We start from the raw sequence: 19,733 nt of genomic DNA, 5'->3' as shown, positions 1-19,733 counted from the left end.
CCGGGAACTTTGCGTGAAATTCATCGCTATCGGAAGTCGACCGAATTGCTGATCCGCAAGCTACCTTTGCAGCTTTTGGTTCGTGGAATTGCTCAGGACTTCAAAACCGACTTGCGCTTCCAAAGTTCCGCGGTTATGACGCTGCAGGAGGTTTATTCGAAGATACAAATTTGTGTGCTATCCACGTAAAACGCGTCACATCATGCCCAAGGACATTCAGCTGGCCCGTCGAATCCAAGGAGAGGGTGCTATATTAGCTTAGCATATAATCAACGGCCCTTTTCAGGGCTCCAAATTTGATGGATTAGAGTTCAGAAAAGTTTTTTGCAGGTCAAACTGAAATGAGAATTTTCGTTTGGATGCCATACAGCATCGAGAAAATTCCGGAAAGATCTAATCGTTGCTGAAAAATAATCTGCCAGTTCCCTGGGAATTGAAGAATACATCCATGCGAAAGAGTTTATTTTAATGTTTTCTAATTATATGGCGAACACAGCGACCAAATACATTTGATTTCGTAATTTTTCAATCAAGTGTAATTAGCTGGAAAGCTTCTGAAGATTATTCTTTCCCATCAGTAGGATATTTTCGTATCCAATAATGGATGCATAACATGAAAAACGGAAAATGTTTCGTATCGCCAAAATTATATAATTTTCAATCGATTATTGCTCAGTCGCCGAAATTTTCATACTCTGAGAGTTCATTCTCCTCTAGTTTGCCTTCCAAATTACCATCATAAACCACACCTTCTCTCGATTCAATCACGCACGAAAAACATACTGAAATGATATTCTGGTGGTGAAACCCATTCATTTTTCGTGAGGCGTCGTGCACAAATTACGTAACGCGATAAGGGGGGAGGGGTTAGATGTTGCGTTACTTTCTGTTTATTAGAGATAGGAAATTGCGTTACGAAAGGGGGGGGAGGTTCAAAATCCGGATTTTTGCGTTACGTAATTTGTGCACGACGCCTGAGGACATCGACAAGACAACATCGTTACTGAACGAGCTGAACGGCGAGGGATCGAAGTATTCATTACCTGGCTTGACCTGACCTGAAATGCAATCAGTTTGTTTTAACTGTGAGGGAGCGCAGAAAAGCCGATCGATCAGAAGGAGAAGAGAAGGTGACCAAGAGAGTATCAGCATCGAAATACGATTCCTCGGGAAGACATAGAAGCAGCCGCCACACACACACACATACACGCGCGCAACTCTTTTCGTTTGCTGGTTATCGAGAGGAAACCTGGAAAGAAATGATCGTTGCTGAAAAATAATCTGCCAGTTCCCCTTGGAATTGAAAATTACATTCAAGCGAGTTTATTTTAACGTTTTCTATCCATATAATACTGCGACCACATACATTTGGTTTTGTGATTTGTCAATCAAGTGCAGTTAACAGGAAAGCTTCTGAAGATTATTCTTCAGAACAAGGTTTTTTGTATCCAATATTGGATGCATAAAACATTGAGTCTTCAAAGTAACACTCTCGTTTTTGAAGTCACCCAAATATTTATTTATTCATTCATTCAGGATGGATTTAGATTCAACTTCAAACAAATGAGCTTTAAATCAACGATAGTCCTACGTCACCCTTGCGGTTATACCATAGATATAACCCACTTCCTGTTTTTCTAATTGAAATTCAAAAACAGTCAGAATGACTTCCTTGGGCAATCTAATGTTATAGCAAGTCTAATATTATAGCATTATCCGTTCATATGGATATTCGTTAAAGTCTTCATTCCAAAAAACAGTGAAACGTGATAAATCACTTTGAAAAGCAGATCATCAATACTGTTGGAAACTTTGGACAGGTGTTATTAAAACACATTAAGCCGGTATGCATGTCCGAATGCCCATTATATAAATACTAGTTTGCCTAGCAATCATGAAAATATACAGGGCCTGATCACGAACGTCACTTCACGGTGAAAACGAGCAGTGAGTGACTGGGCAGAGTAATGTGCGATTCACATAGCACGTTACGGAGAAGAACGTCTACGTTCCGTCAACGTCTCCACCAATTCACACATGCAGTCAATGCTTCCACCAGCACCGTCCCGTCAAATGCCAAACGAATGATTTATTTAATTTTATTCATGGTGTCGCCACCTACAACAATTTTAAATTGCAATGTCCTCTTTCAAATCAGCATGCCTAGAATCAGTTCTAAATTTTGAAAAATTCAATGAGAATCATTGAATTCAATTATTTAAATGCTTAAACCCCGTAGTCCGACCCTCATGCAACAATAATAATAAATAGAATAATTCTTTCAACTAGTCGCGAATGATTTTCACTCCGAAATTTGGAGCTAAGAGATATGTTGGCATGAAAAGTACAGTAAGTTGCTTATAAAGCGATATGCTGAGGCACCACTCAGTGTCGCATTGGAGTCGGTTTTGACCAGTAATTGGACATTTGCGACTGGTGGCGACTTTCAATGTGGGGCCATAATTTGGGTCTCGAACTCAATGTTTACAAAAATGTCCAACTAGAGGTAAAAATGTCTAATTAAACGTGTTGCATCACAGATCTGTTCAATTAGCCTAATGTCGATGTAGATGTAAATTACTGTACAACCAAATCAAAACAAAAGCCGAGACACAAAGCCCAGACAAAAACCAAACGAGCCGTCCGTCTCCGTCAATTATTCTTTTCTATAAACCCTGCCGGTCGTTTTCGTTGAACGTATGCTGACGGGTCGTTACGTTGCTGGTGTATGTGAATGTTTTCATGAGAATTGCATGGTAGAATCATTGACGTATCGTGACGTGACGGGACGTGAACGTGACGTGTATGTTGTATGTGAATCGCACTTAATCGTGAACCGCATCATGCTCCCTTGTTTTCCATCCTTGCTCTTGACCCAACATGTTCTGTTAGAGGCTAAGAAAAGCGCTCTCAAACTCAAAAGATGGTAGAAAATACTAGACGGGGACAAAACTGGCCGTCCTCAGCAATGAACAGTGATTGGATGGAACCTAGGACTAACTATGACATTCCATACAGAGTGATCGAACCTTCTCGTTCAATATGGGATGACGGCGGTCCCTGTGTTCGTATTCTTCGTATTCAATCTATACCGATAGGTCGAAAATGGGTATTGGAACAAATGCTGGAGGGTATGGTTTTTAGAATGGATTTTTTTTGTAGCTATGGGAATCTGGTCAAAAAATTTCATGCAGAAATAGCTGCAATGATTGAATGTGTAAAAGTTTTCATCTTTTCAGATTTTTTTTCAAGTTGCACTCAAAAATCTCTGGGAATGCATTTGTCTCTTACTAAGTGAGCCAAGTTTGGTAAAAGTGCACTGGATTTCTGGTCACTACGGTATAGAGGTAATGAACCAGCAGATGATCTTGCAAATCTGACTCGTCCAGAACAATTCTGTTGAATTTCTGATTGTGTGCTGAAAAAATAAGGACACCGGAAAATGAAAAGCTGCACAACTTAATCAGTCAAAAAAAGTGTTGCTGAATGTTAATAAGAAAAACCTCAACACATTTACTGCGAAGTGCAAGTCCATCCTCATCCACAAAATCGCGGATTTGCACCTCGATTTCATCAAGGGGAAGATCACGCCTAGGGAAATTTTGTCCACGTTGGAGTGTTTGTTCGAGAAAAAAGGCGTCGCTGATATTTTTTATCAGTTGAAGCAAATGTACATGATGTAGTATGACGAAAGCCGCCCTTTGGAGGAGCACATCGTTGCCTTTGAAAAGAACGTTCGAGACCTGGAATCTGCTGGCGTGAAGTTCGACGAAAAGGTAATCGTTTTCAACTAGCTCCAGTCGATTCCGAAATCTTACGGGCAGTTGATTACGGTGCTGGAGACTCTGCCGGTGGAACAATGCTCCCTGGAGTTCGTGAAGACGAGATTGCTGAGCAAAGGTGTCAAGCGGCAGCTGGAAGGCATGCGTGTGGAGCCTGGCACGGCGTTTGTAAGGAAAAATGGAAAGTTCACGTTTATCTGCCATGCTTGTGGAAAGCCTGGTCATAAGCGGAGAGATTGCCCGAGCAACGGCCGGAAGCAGGAGCACTGCCCAGGAAAATCGTTGGGGAAACAGAGAAGGAACCCAGAAAGAAGGCCAACGCAGCCGTCGCGCAGCATGACATCGCATTCGTGGGCACGTTCTGCGAAAATTTCCGTTGGATCCTGGACAGTGGTGCATCTGTGCACATGGTGCGAGACCAGAAGCATCTGCACAACGTTCATCGGTTAGAGTAACCGGTGGTCATCGCTGTGGCACAGTCTGGACAACAGTTGGTTAGTGAACTTGCTGGTGAGGTGAGAATGCTCGCTACGGTAGGCGATAAGCAGTTGCGGTGCGTCGTCTATGATGTATTGTTCGTTCCGGACTTGACCCTCAACTTGTTCTTCGACAAGAAAATTGGGGAACAAGGAATGCGTTCACACGGGATAAGGGCTACATGGAAGACGAAACTGTTCGGGCTCAACGTCTAGTTGATTCCATCAAGTGAGTCGGCTCTGGCTGCCGATACCAAAACTCTACGGTTTTTGTGACATCGGCGATACGGCTAGGTTCGATGCAACATGATGGACGACGGACTGGTTGTCGGGAAAAACCTGGAAGCAGACGAAAATTGTGAATTGTATATGAAGGAGAAGCGGGTGAGATTGCCCTTTTCAAACACAACACGAGCAAGGTCGAGTCGTCCGTTGGAGCTGATCCACACCGACGTTTGTGGTCCATTCAATCCGACTGCTTGGGATGGCGGAAAAATGTTCGTGTCGTTCATCGACGATTCCACTCACTTCACAGTGGTGTACGTCGTCAAAGCGAAGAGTGATGTCCTGGAGATATTCAAGAAGTATGCAACGATGGCAGAAGCACACTTCGAGCGCAGGGTGGCCCGTATCCGGTGCGATAACGGCGGTGAGTATCCGGTACCATGCTGCTCGCTCTCAGCTCTCTAGAGCACTGAGGGCACAAGGCAGACAATCGGATATCCCCGTCCGGGATATCTTAGGTAGCCGTAATCCTGATCTCCTGCTTCATCTATACCTGTTCTTCAGAAACGCCGATGTCAACGTTTGATTATGTTTCCTTCGTTGCGTCCTTGTTTCATATCCCTCCAATGAGGTATATATCGAGGTGGAGCAGTAGGCTAAGTATATCTGTATTGGCAAGCAAAATATCGTGTCGTAATTATTCGCATTCAATATCGAATTTATATGAAAGAAACAAAACAATGTTGAAAGTACTCACGGTTGCATGATAATTTGAGTCAAAATTCTCATGAAATTATTCAACTGTTTGTTTTTAACACATGACAATTGTATCGTGGCTTATTTCGATTATTTATGTGCTTTCGTTCGCGAAAGCAGTATCATTTTCAGTGAAATTTTGAAAAATTGGCGATTATTCTCTCACATCATACACATCGACACTGAGAGCCTTCGAAACACCCACCTCATAACGTTAAAATAATGAAACTTCGTTTGTTTCTACGAACGTGGGGGAGTGAAAATGGCACATGGAAATATCACTTTTATCCGTCTTTACCTTTTTCCAGTACATTGATATCCCTCTTATTCGATCTATTAACTTTTACTTAGTCGCGACAATACATACACACACTCTTTACAGATACACGGGCCGAAGGTTGTGCAGTCCACTGATCATTCAACAAGAGCCAAAGGCTGTACCGCTTATTACAACTCTACACGAGCTGATGATAGTGCTGGCTAGTTACCATTATATCCTGGATTCCTTGAGTCGAGAAGACGCACCACGCTAGATATGGGGTACATACTAGGGGGGTTGCTGATTGATGGTCAGCTGCATCCCAATAGGAAGTAACCCGTGTCGGGCACACGTACAGAGCATTGGTGACAGCAACGTCCCAATTACGAGAACACTTGTAATACTAACCTCGAGCCAACCGCGAGTAATCGGTTACATATTACTAACATAGATAATAAGAAAAAATGTCAAAATATCGAACTCCTGGCCCCGCCTGGCTAACGCCATATGAGCCTTGATAAAAAAATATATTTTGGAACAAAATAAAAACGGCGGTGAATACGTTAATGAAAATTTCACCAATTTTTGCGAAGCTAAGGGGATCGTGATGGAGATTACTGCACCATACACGCCACAGCAACATAGCGTTGCGGAGCGCATGAACCGAACCATCATGGAACAATCTCGAGCAATGTTGGACGATTCCGGATTCAAACGGCACCATGATCGATGAATTGAAGTCACTAGAGAAGAATAACGTTCTCCCCTGGCCGAGTGGCTTACGTCACTTACGTGCCGGGGTTCGGGTTCGATTCCCGTTCTGGTCGGGGGAATTTTTCGTCAAAGAAATTCCCCGACTTGCACTGTGGTCACGCGTATTCTAGAGATTGTCACTACAGAATACATTCAAGGCGTGTTATTCGGCATAGAAATCTCAACTAATTACAAATAAAAATAACGCTAGTAATACTACGTTGAAACGGCGAAGTTCCTCTAGGAACGTTAGTGCCATTTAAGAAGAAGAAGAGGAAGAAGAGAAGAATAACACTTGGGAGCTGGTTGACCTTCCTGATGGGTGTCGTACTTTGCCATGCAAATGGGTCTTCAAGATCAAGTACAACGACGATGATACGGTGAACAAGTTCAAGGCACGGCTGTTCCTAACGTCACGAACTGGATTACCAGGAAACATATGTGCCAGTAGTTCGAATGATCACCGTTTGAACTTTGCTGTCTGTCGCTGTTCAGCGAGGTGTGCGTATTCATCAAATGGACGTGCGGACCGCCTTTTTGAACGGAACCCTGTCGGAGACGGTCTACGTGCGGCAACCCTCAAGATTTGAGAGGGGGAAAAAACAAAAGTTAGCAAGCTCAACAAATCGCTGTATGGGTTGAAGCAGGCATCAAGGAGCTGGATTGAGCGGTTCAAAAAGTTTATGGAGAAGCTTTTGTTTTCACGGTCGAAGTTTCAAATTTACTTCGTGCTGTACGTGGACTATATTATTCTCGCGTCTACTTCGTTGGAGGAGCTTATTCGAGTAAAGCGGATGCTGTTTGACGAGTTGAAATGACGGATCTTCAAGATCTGAACCACTTCTTGGGCATGCGGATCGAGAACAACAGGAAAGAAGGTACGATGAGTATCAATCAAACTAAATATGTCCTTGATCTTTTGAAGCGGTTTGGAATGGAGCCGTGCAAACCATCTTCCACGCCACTGGAGCCAAATGCGAAACTGGAGCAGCTTCGCGATGGCCAGGAACCGTACAAGTGTCCCTATCTTGAGCTGATGGGATGTCTTACGTATTTCATGCTGGCAACTCGTCCAGATATCTGCCATCGTAAATCTCCTCGACCGGTTGCAGAACGCACCATCGGAAGGACATTGGAAGGCCCTTAAACGTTTTGCACTAACTTCAAGAGACGAAGGATTTTTCTCTTGTCTATTATCATGATGAGAAGGGAAGTCCGCTATTTGGATTCGCGGACGCAGATAGGTGCAGCGATGTCAACGATAGGAGGTCTACATTCGGATTTTGCTTCAAAATGTTCGATAACACGGTAACATGGGTTACTCGCAAGCCAGCAACAGTGTAACTATCCTCAACCGAGGCGGAATATGTGGCGCTGAGTCAAGCAGCATGTGAGGCAATTTGGCTTCGCAACCTCGCGACCAGAAACGTCTCAAGCACATCGACATCCGGTACAACTTTGTACAAAAGCGCATCGAAAATCAAGAAATCGAGCTGCAGTACATTCCAACTGAAAATCAGGTCGCCGACATCCTCACCAAGGGTCTTCCGGCAGAGAGCTTCAAGAACCATCGTCACACGCTTGGTTTGAGAGGGAGTGTTGAGAAGCAAACCGAAGCAATCGCTTGAAGATGATATTCTTTTGAAATTTATTTATAGGCTTTGCGTTACAATAGTATCTATAGTATCTATCTTTTTTGACAATAAACCTTTGCTACGTTAACACTTCAACTAATTAAAAACATTCTTAGGATACTTTATAATTTTCCCGAAAACAGCAAAAATGTCTTGAAAATCAATATATGTTAAACATCACACGTTCTTAATCCATAAATTGTTTAAATTAACAAAAATTGGAAGCATACGCATTTTCCCATACATTTGTTCTGTGAATTTCTGTGCTTACCTACCAATGTTTTCTATCCGAGTAACGAGTGGAGTCTTGAGGTAATGGGCCTGATCACGAACGTCACTTTACGGTGAAAACGAATTGAATTGTATACAACGTTATTACGGCTGCCACCGTGTGTGTACAATCCGGAAGAGTTCATCCGTCGTGACAACTTTGATGAACTCGGTGTTATTATGAATATCACGATACTGTCACGTCACGGGGAAAAATAAGTATATTTGTCACTTGTGTTTCAGATGGTGAAAGCTAGTCACGCGGAATGGAGTTAGTTAGTTAGTTAGTTAGTAATCTAGTCTTGCTTTTTAAGAAAGAAAAGTTAAACAAATAGAAACCCGCTTGGTGGCTTTTTTAGAACGAAATCCTGACGTATCCAGAGGACGTAAATTTGTTCATTTGGATTCGATAAATGCGCTATGGGATGTAATTGAGGACTAAAAATGTAGTTCCCATAGACCGATTGAAACATGGCGAAAGGTCTAATTTCGATTGTCCTAAATGAATAGAAATTTTTTGTTTCTATTTTAAGGGTTAGACTAACAGAAAGTTGCAACCCCATGAAATAGCAATGGAGGCCACTGGCCCAAAACGATCATTATGATTGATTATGTATAATATTGATTTGTTGATATTTTGAATATAAAATAATAACTGTAATGTTTTCCCAACATTGCAGAGCTCGTTTTTGGAATTCAAACATTCGCAATTGGTGGACAAGACCCGAATCAGGACGATAGTTACATCGAATGAGGCCATTAATCTTTTGTTTTTACGTAATTGATATTTTCAACGATATTCTTTTGAAGACATACCTTGAATGAAGAAATTTTAAGTTTCAAATAAGGAAAAAACAGGAAGTGGGTTATATCTATGGTATAACCGCAAGGGTGACGTAGGACTAGCGTTGATTTAGAGATCATTTGTTTGAAGTTGAATCTAAATCCATCCTGAATGAATGGATAAATAAATATTTGGGTGACTTCAAAAACGAGAGCGTTACGTTGGAGGCTCAAGGTTTTTCATGTTATGCATCCAATATTGGATACGAAAATTTTCTACTGATGGGGACTAATTTTCAGAAGCTTTCCTGTTAATTGCGATTGATTGAAAAATCACAAAACCAAATGTATTTGATTGCAGTGTTATATGGATAGAAAACATTAGAATAAACTATTTCGCTTCAATGTATTTTTCAATTCCCAGGGGAACTGGCAGAGTATATTTCAGCAACAATTAATTCTTTTCAGATTTTCCTCGATACTCGAAGCCCACCAGTGGTTAATACTAACTCGATAACCACCTGTTAGTAGCATTTGATAGAAAAATATTTGGTCGCAGTGTTACACGGATAGAAAACATTAAAATAAACTCTTTCACATGAATGTATTTTTCAATTCCCAGGGGAACTGGCAGATTATCTTACCAGCCCTCCAGTGGTTATTGCTAACTCGATAACCACCTGTTAATAGCACTTGATTGAAAAATATTTGGTCGCTGTGTTATATGGTTAGAAAACATTAAAATAAACTCTTTCGCATGAATGTATTTTTCAATTCCCAGGGAACTGGCAGATTATTTTTCAGCAACGATTAGATCTTTCCGGAATTTTCTCGATGCTGAATGGCATCCAAACGAAAATATTCCTTTCAGTTTGGTCTGTAAAAAACTTTTCTGAACACTTATCCATCAAATTTGGAGCCCTGAAAAGGGCAGTTGATTTTATGCTAAGCTAATAGCACGCTCTCCTCGGATACAATGGGCCAGCTGGATGTCCTTGGGCATGATGTGACGCGTTTTGCATGGACAGCACACAAATTGTTATTTTCGAATAGGCCTCCTGCAGCATCATAACCGCGGAACTTTGGAAGCGCAAATCGGTTTTGAAGTCCTGAGCAATTCCACGAATCAAATGCTGCAAAGGTAGATGGCGGATCAGCAATTCCGTCGACTTCTGATAGCGACGAATTTCACGCAAAGTTCCATAAAAGTATAAAATGTAAACCCCACCCTTATTATATTCGTAGCTTACTCTGAGAGAGAAAAGAATAACATCGAAGTAAGTATACAGTAAGCTTATATAATAAAGAGGGTGGGGTTTACATTCTGGACTTTTATGGTTTATAATATGATGCTTCCTTTGCTTTCGTTCATTTCTTACTCTACTCTCGCACCGTGAGGACTCGTTTGTGTGGAACTAAGCACACAGCTCGTTAGTCTTTCGGTGGTAAGGCACCACGAAAGCAGCTCGGATAAGTGCACCAGCCGCGGGGAGTGTGACCACATCGCTATCCACCGGGAACTTTGCGTGAAATTCGTCGCTATCAGAAGTCGACCGAATTGCTGATCCGCCATCTACCTTTGCAGCATTTGATTCGTGGAATTGCTCAGGACTTCAAAACCGATTTGTGCTTTCAAAGCTCCGCGGTTATGACGCTGCAGGAGGCCTATTCGAAGATACCAATCTGTGTGCTATCCATGCAAAACGCGTCATATCATGCCCAAGGACATCCAGCTGGCCCATCGTATCCGAGGAGAGCGTGCTATATTAGCTTAGCATATAATCAACGGCACTTTTCAGGGCTCCAAATTTGATGGATAAGAGTTCAGAAAAGTTTTTTGCAGGCCGAACTGAAATGAGCATTTAGCGAAAATCGTGGTGTCAATGATAATTCGATACCGATAGGCGCCATGGATATGGATTTGATAATGAAGAATATGAAATACATGACATTATGTAGTGAATATTTCCCCATATCGAAGAAAACACTTTGATGAAACTGCATTATAAAATCATTTGTGTACGAATGCCGCAATCTATAGGCGACTCTAATTTGCGCTGGGTTATTTCCTCAGAGGACTCGATTCCTCCTTTGAGCATTAATAATCTCTTTCTGGCAAAACGATGTGGTATGAATCACATTATTTGAATGATAGAATGAAGAAGTTTTCTGCCAATTTCCTTCAACCTCCAAACGTATCTTTCTCCCGTTTGTCGTTTTCGCGTTCGCTAATCCTCTCTCACAACACCCATTTCTAGTTTGAGAAATTGTTGAGTAAACATTGTTTGCCAGTGCGCGTAGAGCGGGAATTCCTCAAGATTCATTGCACCTCTAATAAATTGCCGAAAGACGTGGTCTTACATTGATCACACTTGATTGAAAAATCCAAAACGAAATGTATTTGGTCGCAGCATTATATGAGTAGGAAGCAAATAATTACTCAAAAATTACATGATTTTGGCGATGTGAAAATTTTTCCGTTTTTCATGTTATGCATCCAACATTGGATACGAAAATTATCTACTGATGGGGAAAAATAATAGAAGCTTTCCTGTCAATTGCGATTGATTGAAAAATCACAAAACCAAATGTATTTGGTTGCAGTGTTGTATGAATAGAAAACATTAAAATAAACTCTTTCGCATGAATGTATTTTTCAATTCCCAGGGGAACTGGTAGATTATTTTTCAGCAACGATGATAGCAACGAGAATTCCGCGCGTGTATGTGTGTGTGTCGGCTGCTCCGATGTTTCAAGCGGAACCGTGGCATCACTCTCCTCCTGATGGATTCCCTTCTGGCCTAAGGTGTACAAACAGGCTCTTGGTAACACCGTTCATCAGCGCTTTCATGATAAATGAAGTGACCTTCATCACAACAGCGACAACATGCTCCAGTCGCTGTTCAATTATAACTGAGTGGGTTTACGAGCGGCGCCCGCTTATATACCGATTGGTGATTTCAATAGTCTATTTTGAAAGCAATTTTAAGGCTATTGAAACAAGTTTTTGGATGAAAAAGTAACAAGTATATGACGCGTAGACATTTTATCTTTCGAATGAAGTGTTCATCATACCATTTCGTTCAGTTGTTTAAGAGCTATTAACGCTCAAAATCTCGGTCTCCGACGTAACGCTTTCGTTTTCGAAACTTTGATTTTACACCCCGGTATAGAAATGAAAGACGTAGTCCTACGTCAAAATGAATCCATCTTTGCAATGCTTTTAAATTAACAATTTTTTAATTATTCTCTAGTTCTTTTTCCATAATTTTGATATCCGTCTAAAGAAAATCTGAATCATTTTCTGCTTTTGGCAAATTCCTTGAAACTCATCAGATGTTTCATATGAAAATTATGCTTCTAACCGACGCTACTGACCAGTTTCTGTTTAAATAATTATATCAAACCTTATGTCCCGTATATCAAATTACACGAGCATGGGAAGGATAAGAGGATTAAACTCATGATAGTCATGCTTCATCTCTAAAGTAATTATAGAAAGAGGAAATAAAATTACATTCCCATATGTTCAACAACTACATTATTCAAGAGCAACCAAGTATTCCTCCTCATTTTTGAACCAGTGTTTGATTCAGTAAACTAATGCACCAAGCAAATGATTCATGGAATGAGTCCAAATAGTTGGCATTGAAATACCGAATCATCGAGTTATAATCGCATACTTGTCATTCTAAAACATACGTTCAATTAAATGGAATATTATCTCATAGACTTATAAATTTTACCTACATAACGTTCAAACGTCCGAAATTATGCAACCGACATAACGTTCAAACGCCCGAAATTATGCAACTGATATGTCTCTTATAAACAGGAATGAACACTCACGGAATTCATTTTTACACGCAACTGTCCGTGACAATGATGATAGACACAAAAAGATTAAGTGAAGTGTAAGTGACGTAAAAGCGTTTGTGACAGTGATGTTCGTGATCAGGCCCAATATTTATATACCACTCGTTATATCTCGTCATACCGAGAATGCCCCTCGGAATACATTCAAGGCGTGTTATTTGGCTTAAGAAATCTCAACTAAGTATTAATAAATGATGCTAGTTAATGCATACGTTGATACGGCAAAAGTTCCATAGGGAACGTTAACGAGACTCAATATAATATATATCGTTATATTTTTATATACTGCTCGGTTTTTATATACCAGCGCTCGTTCATACGGACACTGTGGAATGAGCAGTTATTGCAAATTAGCTCCGCTTGTTTATAACTTATTGTATAAATAAACAATTCACGATTTCTAATACATGGTGTACAGTTTCTCTTGCATTTTCACCCCATGCACCGGCAGTGCGTTGAGTAGAAGAAGCGAAATGAACACCACACCACCACGACGGTGTGTTGGTGTGTTGACATGGAAAAGGAAAGGGAACAGAGATGCCAGGTTTGAAGACATGTCTTCTTCTTTCTTTGTTTTTAAGAGGCTTTAAACTTTTGCAGTTCATTCGCCTCTAAAAGACATGTCTTCATTATGAAGACATTTGACTTACTGTGAAGACATTTGATTTTGTGAAGATATTTTGAAGACATTATGGAATATGTGAAGACATTTCAGTATGATAGCGTACGTGGGCTTTTGACAGATATCATTTCCATGAAATCTAACTATTGCTCGAAGATATCGTCAAAAGAAGTAGGGCATTCGCTCGCTTTTTTATCAGTGTCATTTTCTCGTGATCATTCACTTACTTTTTCAACCTTTCAAAGCAGAAAATGCCACAAGCATATAGAATGAACTCAACAACAAAGTGACTTTTACTTCAAATTCTGGAGAACTACAAGCGGTCTGATTACCTATTGTCCCTAGAATAAAGTGACCAGATGGTCAAAGGTCTAACGCGGGACACAAAAAAACAAAACGTTATGTATATACGTTATGTGAAAATAAACCATAGTTTAGCGAGTCTCATTTATTCGTGAAACACTTAACATGTGTCCTTGCAATTAAACCTGATCTGTATTATTTCTTTCTAAGTATCGTCATTCAGTTGTGATTTTTCGGTGGTTTAGATTTTGTTTACGCCTGAAAATCACTGGCTCAGTTAGAGCATTAAAGCCTGACAAGCACGATTCAAATTCAACAATTTTCTTCAACGGGGATCAGCCTATTATGCCAAAAGATCACTGGAGAATGGATAATCGATCGGCTGGAGATAAACATTGTCGCGTAGACCGCCAACCTTCCCAACATACCCCAGCTTCGGCCTATAGAAAACTTTTAAGCGAATGGCCATAATGAAGAGATAGCTGACTACCAAAGCCACGGAAAGGTAAAAGAACATGTCGACATACATCTTTTCATCAGCCATGATTGAGGTTCCGGCCAACATTTGCTTCATTTGCGATACTCCATCAAACAACCCTGCCTATTCCTGTCCAGCATATACTAGTTCTTTCGTCTTATTTAACACGTTAAGCAATGACCGAGCTAGAGGACCAAAGATGAACTTTTCGTTTGACTCACGTTGGTCCCTGCGGATCAATAGGGGACTTTTATAAAAATCTTTATAAAAATTCTAAAAATATTTTTTTATAAAAATCAATTTTCAGATTTTGTTGCTGTCGTTTCCAGTTGACACTCTCTAAACAAAAAGTCCACTGTCGGTGCGATTAAACCAGCTCAACGTATTATTCGTTGAATGCATTGGAAGCGCTCTTGAACAGTCTGACAAATAAAAGTTTTATTTTGAGGTTCATCCATTTAAGAAAATCAACATGATCAAATTATAATACTGAAATATATTGATATCGCGGGACATTTTCGTTTCTTTTGCCAAAAGCGGGACGTTTCGCGGGACGTAATCCTACGCGGGACATTTTGTTGAAATGCGGGACTGTCCCGCGTAACGCGGGACGTCTGGTCAGTTTACCCTAAAAGTCAATTTGCGCTCGAGAATTCGAATGATTGTGACATTGTATTTCTATTGTTTTGGGCCTATACCATTTTTATACTATACAATAGATTAACCTAGATCTTTCAAATGACCATTTCGCTAATCGAAGGTTTTCTGGTTACATACCGTCTCAATATTAAATTTTATGAATATGGATTGAGTTACAACCTAAACTTCAAAGCAGAAATAAACAAATTGAGTTATCACAGTTTCTTTTTGTGGATGAACTGGGCTATATTCGCTCAATCAACGCCAATTATCATTTGTAATCTCATAGAGTTTGGTTCGCAGTTGCACAATATATTCTTGGTACACTTCAATACCTCAAGGCAAGTTTCAAGAAATGCGCTATATAACAATGACAATTAAAATAAACCTTCAATAAGCTATCAAACTTTATTCAAAAGTGAATTATGAATTTCAATTAACTTTGATAACAGTTTTTTTTATTAGGCTCATTTAGCAATTCAGCTGTAACAGAGCCGAATTCATTCGTGTACATTTTTTATCTAAAGATAACTTTTTTTTGTATATTACACTGTTACCATTTTGAGGCGTAAGAGTGTCGCTATATATCGATAAACATTTGTTTTATAACACAGTAGCCTTTTAGGTGCAAGAGAATTCCTATTCTATCGATGCACAACACATGACGCCTTTTTTCGGCGTGAGAATATTGCTATTGTTCGAATGTTCACAGTTGGGCTGTTCACAGCGGGACTGTTGATATGAGGCTTCCTTTGTTGCGTTATTAATAGTGCCAATACCGATGCAGCAGACCGAAAATGTGAGCGGTAAGGGAGTGGGATTACCGACACATGATGATTGTGGACATAGTAGCTAGAATAACACACTAAGATGGTCAGTTGAGGGGCCCTGAGTTATGAGCTCATGATCGTTCGCTTAGTAGCGGACACGCAACCAATTAGGCTACGAAGACCCCTTTTGATATGATGGTGAAGACATTTTTTCGTACCATACGAAGACATTTGAAAAAATCACCTGGCATCCCTGAGAGGGAAGCATCTATCATGATTTTGTCTAAAATTTTGAGCAAATAAAATAAACCTATTTATCTGTTCTGAACAAAATAAACGCCAATTGATATCAGAGTTCATCACAATTGATATCATTATTTAGTGCACCATCATGTGATACATTGAATTTATGTAACATCCACTATTATTAGCTATTTGAACAAGTACTAAAACTGAATAGAGCGTGGCGGAGATGTTTAGTTACCCGCATTAAAATACCAAGAATAGGACGGTGTGAACTTTCCTGAAAACATCCATTTAAAACTAATTTTTGAGTATATATCTATTTATTTGGCTAGCATTTGTATGATTTCATGATTTTTTCATGTTTTTTGCAATACGAACTAAATATCTAGTTCGTTTCTACAAAGAAATGTTATAGCCGGAATTATTTTTTATGTGCATGAAAAGAAACGAAGAGCAATGAAATACTGCAACAACGGGTGGTATGTTTTGTACATGATGTGTTTGAATTATAAACAGCATGTTTGTTTATGATGTGAGAAACGCATGTGATTCCAACATGTTTGTGTTTGTGCATCATTGGACGTGTTTGAAATAAATATTGAACACTAGCGAAAAGTATGTTCGTGTTTGAACACAAACATGGAAATTGAACATCTCGCGGACATGTGCAAGTTTATATCAAAAATACGGTACAAATTGATAAAAATACGGAACAATAAAAATGGTCGAAAATACGGTACTGTCCCGTTAAAAACGATACGTTCGGTCAGCCTACATAAAGAGAATGATAAGCATCGGCTCCTTTTTCCATAGGAAACGAGGCACTCGAAAGGCGGTGTCTTTTAGTGTTCCAAAACCTCGTGCACTAGGGATTAAAATATGTTTTGCGGAAGATCATACCTCTCTATTTGAATAGTCAGAATCAACTCCTCTACCGATCCCGATAAGCGTTAGTACTCTGGCACGTATTTGACATTACTTTTTGGACAAACTATTTAATAAAATATAATTTGTGATTAATTTTTATAACTGAATTTAACTTACTCGTTAAAATATTTGCAAATACAATATATTTTGTTCATTGCAAATCCTTTCAATATAAACTCCTACTTGTCTAGGAATCCACAGCAAATGTAGATGAATGGAAGAGACAGCTGCATTCCTACAAAGAGGAAAACCAGCGTTTGAAGGTTCGTTATCAGGAGCTTGAAGCATCAAAATCCAGTACAGCAAACTGCAATAGTGGTGGCCCTGCAGTAGGTAATAACGAACTTGCCGATGACCTCCGAAGGGAAATATTGGTACTGAAGAGTAGAATCGAAGATTTAGAAAAGGAATTAATGAATCAAGAAGTCGAATTGAAAGCTGCTAACAAAAGTTTAAAAGATAAACAGAATGATCCCACGGTAAGAACAAGAGTAAGTACTAATCTGATTGTCGATAACGAATATTATTTCAGGTCAAGCAACTCACGAGCTTGTGTAGTCAGTTTGGAATACACATAGATGAATTGAGTGGACTTCAAAAGGAAATGGAAAAAGTTATCCAAGTTCATCATAAAACCACATGAGAATTATGTTATAAGGATAAAGAAATGCAACGCCCTATGATAGAAACGGAAATTGATGAAGAGGAATGTTGTGAAAACGGCAATGAATACAAAACAATTACCAATAATTTAACCTGCAGTTTAGCGGCCAACAATAACGACGAGATTGACTATAATAGATGTATACTTGAAAATTGTAGCTCACTTACTTGTCAGTGTCAGCAGGCAGGTCCGGATAACACAGCTGTACCACGTAAACACGTAAATGTGGTGAACACACCAAAAACAGCGCTCGTTACCCGAACAAATTCTGGCATTGTTTTGATTTCTACTAAAATGAATCAATCCGACGAGAATAAACTTCTCCAATTCAATAAATGTACTATCAACAGTGCTCTAAATAAAACTAATCTGGAAATACTCACTACCACGGTTCAGGGTACAACACAAGAGCCCTTAGATCTATCTACGCATAAGCAAAACAAAAATATATGTAGCTACCAACAGGAGCAGCCAAAAACAGCTACAATTCTGGTTTCAAAATCAAAAACGAAAACCGGACTTCCACTTCTGTTGAAAAAGTCGAAATAGCGAATATTAAACTTTTAAGTTCATGTGTATACCATGTTTATAGTTGTCGATTGTATAACTAATTTTATCATTAGCGAACAAAAACTTCCATTTAATACGCTTTTATCCTGAATGGCTCATTATTCTGAAATACCTCATCACGTATGTATAGGCATAATAAAATCGGTTGCCATAAATGCTATTTGTTTAAAGTATTAATCACCAGTAGTATTTTTAGGTTAATTTTCAGGGCGATTATCATTCAAAATGTTTATCAAAGATAAAAATCAAGAATCTTGCAATTCGATTATACATTTCCTACACATTGTGTGATGTTTTACAAAATTATATCTCTAAATATTCATATTTTCTATTCATGTGTATGTTTTATTCAACCAAAGTTTTGTTATAATTAGTTTTAATGAAATACAATTATTTAACGTAATTTATTTTACTATTTTTCCCTCCGTAAGTTTCAATTGGAGTAAATGTGGTTCCAAGATAATGCTGTTACTAATTTATGTGAACATACGAACTCGCTTGGTAAATTATTTTCTATCAACAATCTCAATTATATTAAACTTCCTTATTTGTCAATTATTATATTTCTACAACTAAACTTTTCAAGATTATAACTCCGATAATTATAGGAAACTTTCAAATATTATATATTGTTGATGAAAAGTCGCATGAGTATCCAGAATTTTAATATATATATTGCCGTTCATTAACACACCCGAGTATTCATGGTTGAAGAACAACAAAATTGTATGGCTAAAAAGTCTAGAAAGTAAAATATATGATAACAAGGAAAATGGCCTCATCTTGGCGACCATATTTTGGTTCAATGCTCCAACTCTGATCCTAGAAAATAGCATCATTACTGAGTATTACTGGAACACAACTCAACTTCCTGATATTGAGGTCTGTAACAAAAAAAAATGAAACAGAAAACTTCTATGTATGCTTTGCTGAACATTTCCAACATTTCTTTTTCTTTCTTGTATGCGTTATCCTTACCGTCTCTCCACCGTGTTGACCTCTACGTCATGTTTTAAACAATACATTACATGTTCCTGAGGATATTAGAGCTTAAAGGAAATTATTTTTATTTTGTGACCCAATGTATTGACTCGCTTATGTATGTGTGATGGGTGTCTGCATGTGATACGAAAGGACGAATGTTTGGCGGGAGAGAAAGAGCATGAAACGGACCAGATTTTGAACCAGAGATTAGGAAGAACCATTTGTTCACTGTCATTGTTTTTTTGAGTAAAAGCTGTGAACAACTGTTTTCACCAGGTGACTTCATACGTTTTCCAAATTCAAATTTGAATCAGAATTTTGTGGACGAAATCAAGGCAATCTCGGAAATGTAGTATGTCGGTCCAAGAGGAGACTGTTCTGAAGGAAATCAATAAATTGGGATGAATAATCGATAAGTGTTTTATTTCAGCACCATTGGAACTTGTTTAGCTCTCCAACAATACGAGGATTATGGGCACTATTCCAGAAAACGAGACGAGTAAAGTGCGATTCACATACAACATACACGTCACGTTCACGTCCCGTCACGTCACGATACGTCAATGATTCTACCATGCAATTCTCATGAAAACATTCACATACACCAGCAACGTAACGACCCGTCAGCATACGTTCAACGAAAACGACCGGCAGGGTTTGTAGAAAAGAATAATTGACGGAGACGGACGGCTCGTTTGGTTTTTGTCTGGGCTTTG

At 39.2% G+C, this 19,733-nt stretch overlaps 1 protein-coding gene across 1 annotated transcript in view; it reads left to right on the top strand.

The window, feature by feature from the left end:
- The window catches only part of LOC129776806 (homer protein homolog 2), an 89,340-nt gene extending 70,929 nt beyond the window's left edge, over positions 1 to 18,411 (top strand). The window contains exons 7-8 of the mRNA XM_055782669.1: positions 16,991 to 17,278; positions 17,332 to 18,411. Of these exons, the coding sequence (XP_055638644.1) occupies positions 16,991 to 17,278; positions 17,332 to 17,442 (399 nt within the window). The 3' untranslated portion in view covers positions 17,443 to 18,411. The remainder of the gene's footprint in view (positions 1 to 16,990; positions 17,279 to 17,331) is intronic.
- The last annotated feature ends 1,322 nt before the right edge of the window (positions 18,412 to 19,733 follow it).

Source organism: Toxorhynchites rutilus, chromosome 3 (genome assembly GCF_029784135.1).
Source record: "Toxorhynchites rutilus septentrionalis strain SRP chromosome 3, ASM2978413v1, whole genome shotgun sequence".
NCBI lineage: Eukaryota > Metazoa > Arthropoda > Insecta > Diptera > Culicidae > Toxorhynchites > Toxorhynchites rutilus.
Note: the sequence above shows the minus strand (reverse complement) of the source record. Positions and strands in the feature narration are given on the sequence as shown.